The sequence below is a fragment of the Catharus ustulatus genome, chromosome 1, assembly GCF_009819885.2.
Source record: "Catharus ustulatus isolate bCatUst1 chromosome 1, bCatUst1.pri.v2, whole genome shotgun sequence".
NCBI lineage: Eukaryota > Metazoa > Chordata > Aves > Passeriformes > Turdidae > Catharus > Catharus ustulatus.
In genome coordinates, this window is record NC_046221.1 from 141,266,752 (window position 1) to 141,284,605 (window position 17,854).

The window sequence follows — 17,854 nt, forward strand, 5'->3', positions numbered from 1 at the left end:
AAAGGACTGACTGGTTCAATAGATCAATAATTTGTAGGACATGTGTGACCCAAGTGGGGAGTATGGGTGTCCAGAATGTTTCTTCTCAATACACACAAATGCACGTGCAAACTGTGTCTGCAGATACCAATAGTAGATTTAAAATAGAAGTTTAGGTACCAAAGTCAAAGCAAAAGTTCCTCTGCATAGCAGTTCTACCCTCCTGTATATAAATCATCTTTCTTGTATATAACTTCTGTCTTTATTGTATATTTAAGGTATGTCTTATTCTAAGGACCATATTCTGACAGACTGTCTACAAAACTATTTGCACAGATCTCAGTAGGAACGCTTTTGGGGTGAAAATTATTAGATTTTACATTTATTTGGGTACTGAATTGCTGCTAGTTTCAAAGGAAGTACTAAAATAGCCAAAATGTTCTAGACCTAAGGCATTACTCAACATAATATTAAATCATTGAAATTTAGGCCCTGAACTCATTTGCTGATATCTATTACTCTGCCAGAAAAAAAGGTGGAAAGTGGTACTTGCAAATTATGTACTATTCTGGTCTTATGCATAAGTTACTTCCTCATGAATCTTTGTCAAAACCAGAACAATTTTGAAATTGTAGTGTGTCTGACTCATTAAGGGAGGGTATAGGAAAAAAAATTACTCATGTGAGATTTTTTACTACTGTCCGTCTCAGTTCCCCACCGAAGTCAAGAGACACACAGAACTGTGAAGAACCTTCGTGCTCTGTACAGGAGTGCCTGTAAGTAACACTTTAAGGTTAATATCAAGGAATTTTGGACAGTAATCATGGACTGAGCTAGCTGTTCTAAATAAAAGGACTTGCTTTAAGTTAACTGTTGTCAATGTACTGATTGGAGAGTCTATTCCTAAAGTTTGTGAAACAATTTACTCCTAAACTCTCCCAAAACTACGCAGAGATGTGGGAGAGCGACTATGTAATCTCATATGTTAGTTTCCTTTCCTCACACTGGAATTTTCTGTGTTTTGTAGAGTTTTTTTTGGCAATAGGAAAATTGTTATTTGGGTTTCCCAAACTGTGCCTACATTCCTTCCTGTGTTTTAAGGGAAGAATGTGTCTGAGGACTTGTTGCATCACAGCTTCCTAACACAGCCCACAGAGTTGTAAGAAAATTTGATTTCTTGTTCTATGTCCCTTCCATAGCTGCCCATATTCTATGGCTGCACACAACACATTCTCTGTGTCCTTTTCTGAGTGCCCATCTTAGTCCAATACAACCTGTGCTGGCAATTAGGAAACACAGGGAGAGGTTAATCTTCCTAGGCTTTGGATAGCTCTGTCTGAGTAACCCAGACACTTTTCACAGTTGAGCTAAAGTTTTCATAGAATGCAATCCATCTTCTGAGAGGGTGGACTTTTAAAACACGTCTGAAGTAATGGTTCTGGGAAACTGCTCTTTTCTGTTCATTGACATATAGCCAGCTCAGATGTGGACATCACAGAATTACAGACCACTTGGGTTGGAAGAACATTTTTAAAAGATCATTGACTCCAGCCTCCAGTGCTATAGACAGCTCATATTAGATGACATTTAGTCAATTTGTGGCATCCTAAAAAACTTGTAATATCTTGTAGTGTTTAGAATTATCCCAGGCTATCTATTTTCAATACATGAAGAAAAAGAGATCTCATTCAGTTGCTATTTTTGCTTGTTTTTCTTCTGTATAAATTTTATCTGCACTGCTTTGTTGTTGAGTATTTCAAGTTCCTATGAGCACATATATGATTAGATATTTTAGTCACCTCTTCTGTTTAATGTGTTTAGTACCATTTACTTTCCTTCCTCATGCAGTTAAAAGCAAATAATGTGAACTTGAGAAATTATGAGGGTGTCAATGAAACTCTGGGAATAGCTGCAGCAATGTTGCTGGATTTTTGACTGGGCTTTTATTTTTCTATTTAATGCTCTGCATTGACCAAAGGAAATAATATGGGACTCCTTCCTGTATTTTTGCTTTTCCTATGCCATAGTTCAGCACTGGATATTTTTATGGTATCAAAAAGAGGGAAGTAATCTGCTTACATTTCAGTGCCACTCATTCAGGCGAGAAAAGAAGGCTCCTGAAACTGCCAAAAAAGAAATATTTGTTTTTTATTCTTATTGTGTACTTACTCTTCTTTAATTCCTGTATTAAATCCCGACAGGATTTATGAGGCAAAGATCACTGTGAAGCTAAGCATCAATGGGATCTAAGTTTCCCATTTAATCTAAGTTTCTTTTAATAAGATTTTGTTTTTATGTATAAGGGTGCCGCACACTATTCTGGGCAAAGGGTCTGCCAAACTTCCATACTGCTCCTGAGATCAGCCCAAACAACAGTGTTGTGCAAAGAAAGTTATATCAGACCTGGTGTGAAGGTGCGAAAACTGGGTGGTACTATTCAGTCCTAACTCAATGGCACTTGCAGTCCCCAGTATTTGCCTGACTTAGGTCTGTATCAAAGTAGAAAGTCGACTTAGAGATCTGACTCCTTTTGTCATGCTTTGTCAAGTTAGCTGTGTCTCTTAAAAAAAACCCTAATTATTTAGTAAATCCCATTCTTTTACTCACTATATATTTTAGGAGATATCTGTTTCTTCCATTATATTAAAAATTGGAAAGCTGTTTGCATGGGTGACTAATCCATATACTAGACATGCAGACCTGCTGTTCACCTCTAAGCAAGCAATAGCCTAGGTATTTCACAAATACTCTCTGCAAATATTTAGAGTTTCAATCCATTGCGGTTGGACTAGATGATTGTTGTTGGCCCCTTCCAACTCAATTGCCCTATTCTATTCCATTTTATCTGTAGCAAGCCATCATCAGCTGCAGGGTGAGCAAGGGACTAGGACAGGACCAAGCTGGTAACAAAGGCAGCCACAACTACTTGGAGGATGAATATGGAGCAGTGTCCATAGAAACCAGGGAAGAAATCATATACAGAATAAACACATACTATGAAAAAATTACATAGCTCTAGCACAGGGCTCATGGCTGAGCTGGAAGGACATTTTCTAGGAACTTTTGGTGCTATGTACTTATTTTCTGCTTCCTCAAATCTGTAGCCATATCTGAAATACCACAAGGAGGATCTTAAAATGCTTTAAAATTTTTCTTGTCTATTTTAAAATGAAACTAGAAAAATATCTTTTAAATATGTTGCATTAAATTCAGTACATCACAAGTCAACTGTGGCCCAACATCCTTGCCAGAGAAGCTCCTTTGGAAAATGTGTTTTTATAATTACTCCTGCCAGCATGCCATATGGTAGAAGAATATCATGCTTCCAGAGCTGAGTAAACATTTCCTAGAGAGGGAAACTATAGCATAGAGAGGTTCCCCTTGGACCCAACTAAAAAATCAGTTACAGAAGCAGAACTAGAGCACGAGATTTTCCAGCTCCCCTCTGTGGGAGTGGGAATTTTTCATACCTAGGAGCTATGGTGGAAAGAAATTGGCAGTCCAGAGCAAGAAACAGCATTCCAAGAATAAGTCTTTCCTTATGCTACATAAATATTGGTAGCAGTTCCCACTTTAGTTTATGTTACAGGACAGAAGAAAAAGTACTTTGCTTCAGACTGCAACTGAAATTAAGGTTTTGTTCTTGTCAGCCTCCTGTTGGAATTCCTAACTGCACCAAACAGCTTCAGGAAATCTTTTGTGATTTACGTTTTTAAGAGGAATCTTTCCAGAAAGCTCTCAAAGTTTACTATTTCTTTAAGTTCTGGATTAGCCTCTTTAGTGATGCTAAACATTTACAGTAATTTCACGATTATAAGCCACACCTGATTATAAGCCGCACTTTGGGTTCGGACCAAAATTTTAGTCAAAATGGTGCAGCTTATGGTTGTGAAATTACTGTACTTTTACCTCTAAGCCAGATTATTTTCCTTTCCAAAGCATTCACAGCTGTTTAAGTGCCCGGTGACATAAGAATATTCAGCCTTTTTAGGTTTAGAGTTTTTTCAGACATTCTTTTTAGGTTCAGAGTTTTCATCCTTTAAGTGATTCTTCTGTACTCAGTGCTGAATATCTATGCCTGTTGCTGATGCCTTATGTGGGGAAAACTGAGGTGTCAGACAAGCCACAGCAAAGCACACTGTGAGCCTGACTTTTACCTGGAACATTTAAGCTTAGAGACGGGCTCTTGAGGGGATGAGAAGACTCCGTTCAGTGACCATGGAGAGACACCTGAGCATCCATGCCACAAGCTTCAGTTTTCAGTGTGTCCTTACAATGCCTTTCCTGCCTTAAAGCTCTGGGTTCATGTAGGTTAAGGACAAACCTACCATGTATGTTCTGAGTATTGCAGGGATCTCATGTAACAGCATTGAACCTGCTTGAAAAGCAGACTTTTTGATTCAAGTTCTGTCCATACTTTTCAAGTCTTCAGCATCCCAGTCCAGAAGTACTTTTATTAAATCTAAGGGTGCAGTCGTGCCAAAATCTCAGTCACATATTACAGACGTTTATGGAATGCTTATAAGCATGAACCCCAATTCACCATACCTATACATACAAATGCTCAAAACCATGTAAAAACTGCCTGAGAACAACTGTGAAATTGGTGCTGCTGAAGAAAACTCAAAATGTGTTATTTTCTTACACAGCTGTTTTAGATAGTATTAGATAAATGCTAGCCTTTTTGCATTTTATTTGGTTAAGGTTTCTTAAATCAAGAACAGAATGCCAGAAGTTTTCACTGTGCAAGGCAATTTTTCTTTGATCTGCAAAGAAGTTGTGGCAGCACATACTGTTTAATGATCTGATCACAGAGGTACAGGATTTGCTGACAAGGTTTGCTGGCTGTTAGGTCTGGTTCTGCTTGATTTCAGGATCATAAACATCTCCTTTTTTATTATGCTGCCTAAAAATGTCTTTCAGTAGAAAGAGGACAAAGCAGCTCATCCACATAAGCAGAAGGGTAGCTCTGCTCATAGCAGAGCTGGAGTGAGGTGGTTCATGAGCTAACTCTTCTCCCCATTTCACTTAACACCACCCCCCACCCCCCCCAAATATGGTGACATCTACTTATTTCTGGGACACTGATTAGCTAATTTTGCTCCTGTGAAGGAGCTGTTAATTGCTCTTGTACTTCATTTACAGCTGAGTTCACTTAGGCCCTGGAGGGAAGCAATTTCCTCAGCCTTGCCAGGCCATGTGATAGTGCCAGGAATTAAGCCCACCCTGAGAGCCTACTGCCCACTGCTCGCCTGTGCCGAAGTGTTTGAACATGGAAAACGCTCAGCATTTTTCAGGATAGTCCTCAGCACTATAAAGGATCAGGCTCAAGTAAAGCCAAGGAAAAGCATAATATCAGTACAAGAAGGTCCCAGCTGGTGATGGATGCTTGCTCCCATAATATTCAGCTCCTGTTGCACACAAAGGAGATAATGACACAACTAGTAACTAATAACAGTGAGAAGGAGGGGTAAATGGTGCAGTGAATGCTAGCAGGGTTCATAAAGTCTAATGATAATAAAATACAGTATGTGTACAAAATTATAGTTTAATTCCTGGCTACCTGCTGTGTTCAAGCTAAGCAAAAGACAAAGTAATATCTTCAGGATGGATTTTAAAAAGACAACTGTTCCCTATTTAAGATAAATTTACCACTGTGTTATTTTATTTAATTAGTATCTCATTTGTTCTAGAATGTTAAATTACTAGTACACATATGAATTGACCTTGCATCTTTGGACAAATTGCACGATAAGTATTATAAAAAACCAAGGAAAGATGCATGCACTGAACTGTCTTCCATCAAACTGAATTGGATCACAGAAATATTTAGTTATTTACATAACGAGCATACTGGTTAAGCAGGAGAGATGGTGACAAGCACGAGTTATTAACTGTAAAAACCCTTAAATACACAACATTGTTGAATTGGCAAGGTTGGAAGGGACCAGAGTGAGTCATCTGTGCTCAGGCAGGATCATCCCAGAGCAAATGGCACAAGATTGCATCCAGGGAGATTCCACAACCTCTCTTGCATCCTTTTCCAGTGCCTGCTCACCCTCACAGTTATAAGAGGCTGCCTCGAGACATCCTGGGGTGCACATGTGTGGGGAAGGGGCAGGTTGAGCCTCGCCCTGTTGAGGAGTGCCCTGCAGCCCCCAGCCCTGTATCACAGTCCCTGGCACACTGGAGGCAGTGCTGCACACCCCGCCCCTGGAGCCCCTTACCCAGCTCCTAAGCGGCCAAATAACTACAAGTCCTGCCTGGGGGAAGGGCCAAGGGGTGTTTAAAGGGGAACATGAGGCAAGCATGTGTTGACTCTACCTCCTCTTGGAATTTCTATCAGCTGCACACCACTGGAACCCAGGAATGGTAGTATGTGGCTCCTCTTATATGTATTTTGTTCTTCTGTCTTTCTGTTTTGTAATTCTTTCTTCTCAGAATTTTTATGTAACTTAACATCAAACAGGCTTAGAGATTAATGCTTTGAGAAGTGTTTTTTGTTGATTGAATGTTGCACTAAATCTTTTGCCAAAGATTTCTCGGTTTTTCTAAAGTTGCCAGTAAAGTTTTTCAGTTGTTTTGACCTCTTGAGAATATCTTCTCCATATTTGTCCCTTGTGTCTACCTCAGAGCTGACAAGAACAATTGTAAGTCCTTTTAAGTGCCATGTCGAGCAAGGTTTTTGGAGACCTTACAAGAGTAAAGTTTTTCCTCAAGTCCTGGTGGAACTTCCTGTGCATCAGTTTCTGCCCATTGGCTCTTATCTTGTTGCTTGGCATCACTGAGAAGAGCCTGGCTTCATCCTCTTCACACCTTCTCTTCAGATACTTGTATACATTGATGAGATTCCCCTCCGTCATCTCTTCCCAAGGCTGAACAGGCTCAGCTCCCTCAGCCTGTCCTCCTCCAGTTCCCTCATCATCTTCATAGCCCTTCACTGAGCCTGTCTCAGAAGGTCACGTCTCTCTTGCTGTGAGGAGCCCAGAACTGGACATAGAACTCCAGATGTGCCTCTCCATGGCTGTGCAGAGGGGCAGTGCAGGGATTCAGAGACACAGACCATGCTATGCAAGCAAAGTGTTTATTATACTAGTCACCAGTGTTTATAGTTCTCTAATTTCCATACAAATTTTTCCACTCTGACCCCTTTGCCTCTGTTCCCGTAGCAACACAATCTTTTCAGTTATCAAGTCCCTGTTGTATTCTTGCACCAGCAATGTCCTTGTTACATCTTCTCTTGTCGGAGCAGCCAGAGTGACCAGACATGATGTCTTCACTTTTGTTCTTGCCTTGGTTTTATCTCTCCCACAGCCTCCACGGTACCAGGACCAAGAGGTCGGTGGTGCTACCCAGCTCAGCTTCTGCAGCTGTCTGATCTTCCACAGGGCAGGATCATCTCCCTCAGTCTGCTGTGAATGTCCTTCTTAACACACCCCAGGATACCACTGCCCCTCTTGGCCATGAGGCACACTGCTGGCTCATGGACAGCTTGTTCTATGTGGACCAATCTGTAGGTGTGCTATCCCAGGAAAGACCAAAGAAGGAATGGTGCCTCTGAGGCACACTTTCTTTGCTCTGTGCTAACCTACCTCCACCTGAAGAAGCTCTGCTTCATTCCCCATCCCTGGGCAGTGTGCACATGCTGCTTTACCAGCTCCTTCCTCCCTGGCAGCTGCTCTGGCTGCTCCCCACAGATTGAGCCATGCTCCCCTTCATGGAACTACCAACTGGAAGTTTCTGTGCTCCTGTCTTTCCCTTCTTGGTGCCTACAAGGCACAGCTAGCATCTGTGGGGAGCAGTGGGTGCTGCAGGAGAGGATGTCTCTCATACATAAAACACACACACACACTCACACACACACACATGTGCATGTGAACCATTATCTCTATATAGCTAATCAAAGTGTGCAATACATAAAAGGACAAGAGATAGAATCCTTTCAGAGTCATCTCTTCAATCTTTATATCTGTGACATTGGGGACAAAAATTTTGGTCTCATGTGCGGTGGTTCAACCCCATGTGAGTCAGACCTGCATATTTTGCAGTGTGAAGAAGTTTCAGACAACCAGTTAAAAGCACATCATTCTCAGTGGTGTGACCCTGTAAATAACACTGTTTTTCTTTATCTTTCCATTTAGTTTGAGCCATTGCAGTGTCAGCAATCAGAAGAAAATGCAAAAATTCATCTCAATAGCTTGGAACGCGTGGGAAATTTTTATATCTGAAAGGAGGCCTGACTGGAAATATCAGATGCAGCTTTTTGCAATTTGCTCTGCAGTTGGCTTCCTCTCCAGCTTCCTATTTTTCCTTAGCATGCATTTCTCCTTGGCACACCACTCTTTGGGGCCCTTACTGATTTCTGCATTAATCTGGATTTTGCTTTCTATCATGCTCTTCTGTTTCAAGCAACTGCGCTGTTTTAGTGTTCTGTTCCTCCTTTCTTGTGGACTGAAAAATGGCAGGGATGCTCTTATTACTGCTGGCACAGGTGTTGTGGTGGCCAGCAACATTCAAAATATTTTTCATAATCTAAAGGTTCTGGCAGACAGCATGACCTGTCATTTAAAGCACGAGCAATTTGCCTTGATAAAATATTATGTTGAGGCAATAACATGGATTTATGAGGTGGCCAAGCTTCCTGTTGAGTTACCTGAAGATGTAGCGGTCCTAAAGCACAAATTCACACCATCTTATTCAATTTCAGATGATGCATTAAAACAAGAGCTAAATGACACAGAGCAAGAAATCCAGAGAATTGCTAACCAGATATCTTTTATGTTGACTATACTGCCCTATATAGGTCAGAAGGTGTTGCCTATATTTGGGATTTTTCTAGTTTCTTTTGGAACTGGCCTCTTTATCAAAAAATTTTTGGGCTCTCATAGTACCAAATTTAAGAATAGTTATATCACAAAACAGTTCATTGCATTTGATGAGGGCCAAAAGCAACAGCAAAGACCTTGTGTTCTGCCACTTAACAGAAAAGAGAGAAAATATTACATGACAATCCCATCCTTCTTCTTCACAAGGAAGGACAGGAAAAAAATGCTGTGTTCTTTTCTCCCTGTAATTATTCATCTTTGCATCTGGCTTCTGTTTACTGCAGTAGACACTTTGTTTTATTTGTTAATTATTTCTGTGAACAAATATCTCCAAGAAGTACCGGATCTACACATTCAAGTCAGTCTCCTTCAGAATGTAAGTACTTACCAGTACCATATATTTCTTTGTTTAGTGTTGAAAAATTTCCCTTCTTCAGCAGCTGCGAGAGCAGACATATAACAATGAGCCATCAATTCTTTCCTGGAATATCATTCATTTCATAAAGTGCCATTGCTCTACAGATATGTATGTTGGATGGAAACAGAGAGTCCTTTCCATATTTCCTTTGTCATATTTCTAGAGAATGGTAAATTTTAGAAGAAGGACTTTCATTCTTCCATTTATGCATATGAAGAAAACCAGAAGCTTAAAATTGGAAACTCACAAAACTGACATTTGTGAAGCACTACTTTTATACTCAAAAGTCACTGTGACAAGAGATGATGCCTACCTTTCTTTAAGTGAGCTGTGTGAGGAGCTCATCACTTATGTACATGGGCACATACACACAAAATTATGGTGTGTTGCCAAAATCTCCAGGTTCCTTTAGCAGGAGCAGCAGCAGCACAGAGGACAATAGATTGACTAGGTTGGAAAATAAGTCTGGAGGGCATCAGACCAACCTCATGCTCAAAACAAGGACAACTGGTAAAAGTATGGTGCTAGTAACACCCAGGTTGTGGGTTTGACCCTCATATGGGCCATTCACTTAACAGTTGGACTTGATGATTCTTGTGGGTCCCTTCCAAGTCAGAATATTCTGTGATTCTGTGTCAAACTTCATAGACAGATCAGATTGCTCAGGATATTGTCTGAATATTCTTAAAGATGAAGATTTCACCACTGGAGCAATGCCTTTAGTGCAAAGTAAAGCCAGGTTTGATAGCTCAGGAATTATTCATCCCAACCAAATCAAGCAAGGACAGCAGGAGGCCAGCCTGGGTGAGCAAGGAGCTCCTGAAAAAGCACAGAAGAGGTAAAGACGGGACAGCAGTCCCAGGAGGAATGAGATACACTGTCTGACTGTATAAGGATAGGGGCAGGAAAGCCAAAGCCCACCTGGAGCTGAATGAGGTGAGGCAGGAGAAAGGCAGCACAAAGGTCCATAAGCAGCAAAAGAAAGGGAAGTGTAGGTCTGCTGTGAAGAGCAGGGAGGTCTTGGTGGCAGCAAAGTACACAGAAAGTCCAAAGTACTGAATGGTGTCTTCAAGCTGTGCTTTTCCTAGGAAGTCCAGCCTTTAGGAATCCCAGGCCTTTGACACAAGGGCAACTGGAGCAAGGAAGACTTACCCTTGGTGGAGGAGAATCAAGTTATGGCACTTTTAAGCAAATGTACAACCATGGGACCTGATGGGAGGCACACATGGGTGCTGAGAGTGCTGGCTGATGTCACTGCAAGGCCACTTCTTGTTGTCTTTGAAACATCATGGGGCCTGGGAGAGGTTCCTGAAGGGAGGAAGAAAGCAGATATTACTTCCATCTTCAAGAAAGGGAAGGAGGATGATCCAGGAAACTACAGTCTGGTCATACTCACCTTTATCCCTGGGAAGGTGGCAGAGGATATAATCATGGAAGGCATTTTCATACATGTGAAGGTCAGGAAATCTATTTGTTTTATTAAGCATGGATTTATAAAGGCTAGATCATACTTGACCAATCTAACAGTTTTCTATGATAAAAACACTGGGTTGCTGAATGAAGGGGGAACAGAGGATGCTGATTGTGCTTTTGTTAAGGCTTCCACTGCTGGAACACTGAAACACAGCATCTTCATTGACAGTCTGATGAACTGAGGGCTAGATAAAAGGAGAATGACATGAACTGAAAACTGACTGAACTCTTGGATGCAAAAAGCTCTGACTTGTGGAACACAGCCATTTCTGATGTTTCCCAGGAGTAGACATTGGAACTTACACTATTTAACCTCTTTATTAATGACCTGTAGAGACAAACAGATTATAGCCACGCAAGTTTGCAGACACTGTACAACTGGACAGAATGTCTGAAACACCAGTGGATTGCGCTGTCATTCAGAAGAAAATTGGGCCCAGAGGAACATCAAAATGTTCATCAAAGGAACATGCCATGTCTTGCGGTCCTTGAAGAGAAATAACTCCATGCACTTACGTGTTGGGAGCTAACTGACTGGGAGGTGGCTTTGCACAAAAAGGCCCTGAAAGTTGGACACCAAGTTGACGAAGTTGTGCCTTTATGGCAAAGAAAATGCTAATTTGGGCTGCATTAGGCAGAGCATTGCCAGCAAGCTGTGGGATGTGATCCTTCCATGCTGCTTAGCACTGCTGAGACTCAGTACAAGAAGGGCATGTAATGGAGTGAGGAGTCAAAGAAAGGGTCAGGAAGATTATTAAGGGACTAAAGCATCTGTCACATGAGCAGAGGTGGGGGCTGTTCAGGCTGAAGGAGAGATGATTCAGGGGGATCTTATAAGTGTGTGTAAATAAGTGATGGGAGTGGATGTAAGAAAGAGGAACCAGACACAGGAAAAATTTCTTCAGTGAAAAGATTGTCAAGAATTGGAATGGGCTGCCCAAGGAAGTAATGGAGTAACCATCCCTAGAAATGTTCAAGAAACAACTCAGTGGTTTAGTTATTATGGTGTTGTTTGTCAAAGATTGGACTCAATGATCATGGAGGTATTTTCCAACCTTAATTGTTGTATGATTCTGTGAATTTCAGTGGTGCACAGTGCAGGGAGAAGAGAAAATTAGGACAAATTAAAGGAAATACTTTTTTTTTGTTTACTCTTCAGATGATCAAACAATAGAACAAGTTTCTGAGATAGGTTGTGAGATCTCCATTCCTGGAGAGATAATAAAAACCCAGCAGATCACGACTCCAATCAACCTGTTGTAGCCTCGCTATTTGCTGTTGTGCATGGTTTTGACTGTGTTTCTAGAAATACAGGCAAAACCACACACAACAGTATCCTGTTGTCATAACCTGCTTGACATGGCCTTGGGTGTGATCCAAATCAGGGCAAAGGAGCTTAATCCCACTACCCATGGACAGAAGTCCTGAGCCTGACCATGTCTGGCTGATTCAGGGTCCTGTACTATGAATTTGCTCTCTTCATGTGCATTGTTCACTCTTGTGGAAAGCTGGTTGACTCCTTCAAAACAGAAAACTAATGCCATCATCAGATTGTTTCTAGTTCCCTAAGGAAAGCTAATTACATTAAAATGTAACATTTAATCCCAGCAAATTTGTTATATCAAGCCTCAGGGCTACTGATCTCAGGGAGTCCAGGAAGCTGGCTGAGCAGGAAAGACTAAGAGACTTGAGATGTTTATTAATTAGCATGAGCAATAAAGTTCTTCATGCACTAGTACCCCTGTTTCATATTGAATCTTCCTAATGAAGATTTTCCTTGGCTATACATCGGTTCAGTTTAGAGATAAAATGTCCTGAGACAGTTTGAAACAGGATAATGTCAAGGAAAGGTTAACAGACTGAAGCTGGGTAGCATGCTTTGGGAACTTGATTTCTCCAGTGAGCATCTAACAGAAGTGCCTGGCCTCTGTAGGGTGATTAGAAAAGCCACAAGGAAGAGCTTATTATTCCTCTGACATGATCAAAGAGGCTGGGTTATTCAGTGTCCCTACAGAGTTTTTACACACAGAACAGAAAGTTGCCTGCCAGTATCATCCCAGCACATGCCTAATTTACCCATTTTATTCAGCATTTTAGTCCACAAGCAGTGAAAGACATCAGCTAAGCAAAGGCAGCTGCAAGAGGAGGTCAGGCAGCCTCGTTTGTGTGACAACCTTTGATCAGAGCACTGCCTAGGCCAGTGTGTGGCTGCAGAGAGGGGACAGGGCTGAGTGCCATGTGGGCATGGCTGGGTTGCTGCTGTTCTATACCAGCCATAACATCACTGCAGGTGTGGTTTCAGGTGGAAGAAAGGGTGAGCACCCCTGAATGTGCAACGTTTTTGCCTCCCTCTGTCCATCAGGAAGGTTGTCAGGACCAGCCCTGCCCCTGCCTCCTCCATCCTCTGCTGCCCATTGCCGGCCTGTTGGTCCAAGACTTGACTCAAGCATGTGGTGCTGAAAAGCTGCACTGGTGCTGGAGGCAGCTGCAGGGAGCAGAGTGGCAGAGGCAGGCCTGAGACCAGCCAAGTCTGAGCTGAGCTGAAAGGAGCTGAGCTGAAAGGAGCTGAGTGGAGCTGGGTGGAGCAGTCAATAGTGCCAGGGCCAGTACTGGAAGCAGCTGCACAGAGCTGAGTGACACGTCTGAAGCAGTGGCGCAGTGTGGCAGGGACAATCTTGCTTTCAGGGGTTTGTCTGTCATTGTTTTCTGCTGTCTCAGCTCGAGTGCAGTGGTGAGTGCCTGCCACCTTGTCTTTGTCTGGGGACAGCCATGTGATGCGGGGCATAGGAAGAGCCACCATCTTGGCTTTGTCCCAGGGCCATGTGGAACTAAGTTGAGTGGGTGAATGCCTTTTGTAGGGAAACCACCTTCTCTTTTTATATACAGTAATTTCACGACCATAAGGCACACCGGGCTATAAGGCGCACCCCCGGAAGCCGGCACATTTCACAACTTTGTAGATCAGAAAAGGCGCACCGGACTGTAAGGCGCACTTTTTTTTGCAGCAAGGCTCTGCCCCCAGCTCCCCCCACGCTCTTGCTGGCCGAGGCCCCGCCTCAACCCGGCAGCCATTGGCCCCCGGGCCCGCCTGTACCCGGCGGGGCCGGGCTATGTCTGCTGCCGCTCTGTGCAGCGTCCCCGGGGCCGGGCTATGTCCGCCACCGCTCCGTGCAGCGTCCCCAGGGCCCCACTGCTCCAGGAGTTCCCTGGCGCTCCGGATGTCATGCGCCCTGCTGGCGCGCCAGGAAGCCCGCACTGCTGGCGCGCTCCAGGAGTTCCCTGGCGCTCCGGGTGACCTGATGCCGGCAGGCCTGCCCTGTGCCGCCGCTGCCCTGATTCCGGCTGCTCCGATTCCGGCAGCTTTCCCCCTCCCTGCGCAGGGGACTCCCTGATGCCGGCGGGCCCACCCTGCGCGGGGAACCCCCAGTGCCGGCGGGCTCGCACTTCCGGGGTGGCAAATGTTGCAACTTTGTACATCAGATAAGGCGCACCGGACTATAAGGCACACTTCCGGTTTCGGGGGAAAATTTTAGTCAAAAGGGTGTGCCTTATAGTTGTGAAATTACTGTACTTTTGTTAATAATGTTGCTGCTGTTACTTGTACATCTCTTATTCCATTGCTTGCTGCTTTCAGTAACTTGTTATCTCAACCCACAGTCTCTTTGTCCCTCTCTTACTGGAAGAGGACAGGCTTAATTGGAATTTAATTTCTGGCTGATGTTAAACCACCATGGTGTGGAAGCACTGTTGATCGTGTGCTGAGACTAAACCAAAGGGACAGACACTCTGCTCTGCAGTTTTGCTCTCAATGAAGGACCCCCCAACAGAGCATTTGAGCAGAGTGGAAAAATATTAAACCATTATAACCAGATTAACTAAATATTTCTCTGTCAGAACCACTGAGAAGATAAGTTTCTAATGGTCCAAAATGCTGGACATAGTCCCAAGAGAAATCATGAAAATAGAGTCCAAAACATTTATAAACAGCCAATAAATATATTGGTTTGAGCATACTATATAATAGACACTAGATGGTCTAGATAATCAATATAACCAATATATAACCAATATATAACCAATGCTTTTTTCCCATTTTCTTCTGCAGAGGAATGAGAAGACTGATTCTTTCAAAATCCCTTTGTTTAAGCGTAACTGCATCCCTCATCCAGAGCTCGCTCTCTCCACAGCATGGATTCAGCTTGGAGTTATCATCTTCTTCTTAATAATGTTTGGGTTATTCTCTGGCCTCCTGACCCAACTTAATATACTTGTGTCATCTTCTTTTTATCCTGATACTGAGATGAAACGGATACATTATTTACATGCAAAATTACTCAAAAAAAGAGCAAAGATACAAGAGGAAACTGGGAAGAACATGTTTGCCAGAACGGTAAGCCACGAGATCTGGGGAAAAAAAAAAATATTCTCACTGGGTGGTAGCCAGATCCAGGAAATACTTAAACACTTGTTAACTTCAATTATGTGCTAATAGACTTTCCCCAAAGCTCAGGAGCCAGAGACACATTGCCTAATGGTAAGATTAGATCATCTAATTGTTTTGTTCTGTACTTCAGCACACATGCCTCAGACATGACATTGGTATGCTCAAATGACTATGTGCTGGCAAGAAAATACTTCTCAGATTCAGAGTTCTCCAGAGAAGAAACTTTGTTTTCATGAACATATGGAAAGCATTTAGGGTATTCCTGCAGTCTAGACAGCAAGTGCTAGGCAGTAAGAGCAGCCCTAAAGGTAGAGAAAGATGTTCTGGTATTGCTTAGCAAAATGGAAGGTGATAGATTTCTGTTCTAAAACACAGTGTAACTACAAATACCATTAGGATACAGAACTTTTTGCTTGCAAAAGCATTTATCTTATGTGCACGCGCACACCCACACACACATTTATTTATTTATTTATTTATTTATTTTTATATTCACAGAGAAACACACTAATGGAACAAACTAACACATGCGTATACCTATGGCATATCCAGATAGAAAGCTACAGACTTTCTGTTTAAGTTTGTTTTCTCAATAGCCTTCAATACTGACTATACAGGGTATTAGTGTCTGGGTGGTCTTAACTCAGTAATACTATCATATAGATCATATTTCTGTCTTTCAGGTGAACTTTTGGTTTCCAATACTCAAGGCAAGAGAGGCAGTGAGGAAGAAAGAAAGGAGTGTAGCAGAATGAAAGGATGATGTGAAAAAGACCAAGTAAATATTTGGATATGGCTGAGATGCTGTAGCTCCACCTGTGTTTTACATCATCTTTCCCATGGAAGGTCAATTCTGAAATGTAAAAATCTCACACTCAAAGGCTGAGCAGCAGTATTTTGGAAAATATGCCATTGTGGATAGTGTGCAGTTCACTACAGATTGCTCTGGACTGCATTAACAGTTGTTTTTCAACTTGGGATTTGCATTATCTGGTACTTGAGAAAATCATGGATGATCTGTTCTTCTGTCTAAAAGCAATAAAACAGTTTGGAGCTTTTAGGACTGCAGCAGAAAGCTCTTTGGATTGAACTAACAGAGGACATAATAGCAGCAGCAGGTTTGTCTTCACATTTGCCAGACACTGAAGACAGAAGACACAGCAGGGGCTGTCCTTTGCCTTCTGGGATGGACAAAACCAGGACTTAGATGTTTCTAGACATTTTTATCTATTTCTCAAGCCTCAAGCCCTTCAGCTTGGATCTTTGCCATCCCTAACTTCTAGTCTCCTACCTAGTCTCCCACACAGAATTCTTTACTTGGTCTTAGTCTCCCACTTCCACATATCCATAGATTGTATCCCTAGTGCAGATTATATGATGCCTTTGATAATCACAGAACAGGTCATGTAACAGGTAGAAGTGAGAATGATCACAAGAGCTAGTATAGAGAGGAATCAGGTGCTGTGGGTACAAACAAGGTGTCTTTAAAGGGTGAGGCATGTAAGAAGAGGTGAACAATGTTTCAAATCTTGCAGACTGCAGAAGCTTGAAGAAGGGACAAAAATGGGCTTAATTATGTTGCGTAAGCACCATTGACTTCAATGAAATAAAGCTGAGCCAATACTGAAGTGCTTCACCTATTTGACCAACTTCAGTGATGTGATCTCCATATGATACAAGAACAAATGCAAAATGCCTAAAGACATAGGAATGACTTATGTAGCTTTAGAGATTTAATGTAGAGCTAAAAAATGTACCCACCAGGCAGTGTATTTCTGATTTTCAGCCACAGCCAACTTCCTTTTTTAGTCCGGATAATAAAAAATTCTGCTCTCTTCTTGTATAATACATGCATGACTTCAGGACAGCCATTGATCAATGTCTCTATTATCTGAATGAATTAAGACTTAAAACTCTCCAGTAGCAAGTGTCAGAAGTTATTTTCCACTTAAACCACTGAAAACCACAAAGACTGTTTTTCTTTTGGCTTCCAAAGTCTCACTTCTCCATGTATGCAGGTGGTTCAGGTTGCTGGTGTGACAATAAATTTTTCTCTGGGAAATGGTGCTGGATTAAAGTCATGCATTATTGAGGGTTGTGCTGAATGTCTCTGAGAGGCCTGACTATGTCGTTTTTGCTAAAGTGGGACAGCCCTGAATATAGCAGGATGTCAGCTTGTATTTTAGGTTCTACTGTCAAGCACCAGTAGCAAGAAGCATTCTGGTGAGAGAGAAGCCTTTAGAAGGTTGTTCTAAATTTGGACTCAGAACAGAATAGCTGTCCAGGTACTACTGATAAGAAGATTACACTCTTGTTATCATTGCAGATGAAAGGGGGAGAGTTACACGCCAATAAGAGCTGAATATTTTTGGCAGAGTTCTGACTAATTGTTGGCAAGAGTTGGATGTGCTCCTCCCAATCCCAAAGGACAAGCTGGTGAGAATCCCAAATATAGGGGGCAACCACAAAACAGCATGCACTTACCACCAGAAGGAAAACTTTGGTTTGGAGTTTCTTGCCTTTCCAGTTAGGTGGAGTTGTCACTCAGAATAACATTTCAATCTGTTGCTCTACAAGGAGCAAGCAAAAGCTTTGCAGGAAATGGTTCATCAAAATAACTCAGATGGTCAATCACTGGGAGAGATGCCTAAATCTGTTAGGATTTTGAATTCTGTAGTACACTCTCAGGACAATACCATATCTGCATTTTTCATT

The 17,854-nt window shown here is 42.2% G+C and overlaps 1 protein-coding gene across 1 annotated transcript; it reads left to right on the plus strand.

Moving 5' to 3' along the window:
• The first annotated feature begins 720 nt into the window (after positions 1-720).
• LOC117007728 (dendrocyte expressed seven transmembrane protein) lies at positions 721-16,055 on the plus strand. The gene is given in 5 exon segments (XM_033081045.1): positions 721-755; positions 8,121-9,184; positions 14,566-14,584; positions 14,803-15,085; positions 15,823-16,055. Coding segments are annotated over 4 exon segments (1,404 nt in total). The 5' UTR covers positions 721-755; positions 8,121-8,154; the 3' UTR covers positions 15,895-16,055.
• The last annotated feature ends 1,799 nt before the right edge of the window (positions 16,056-17,854 follow it).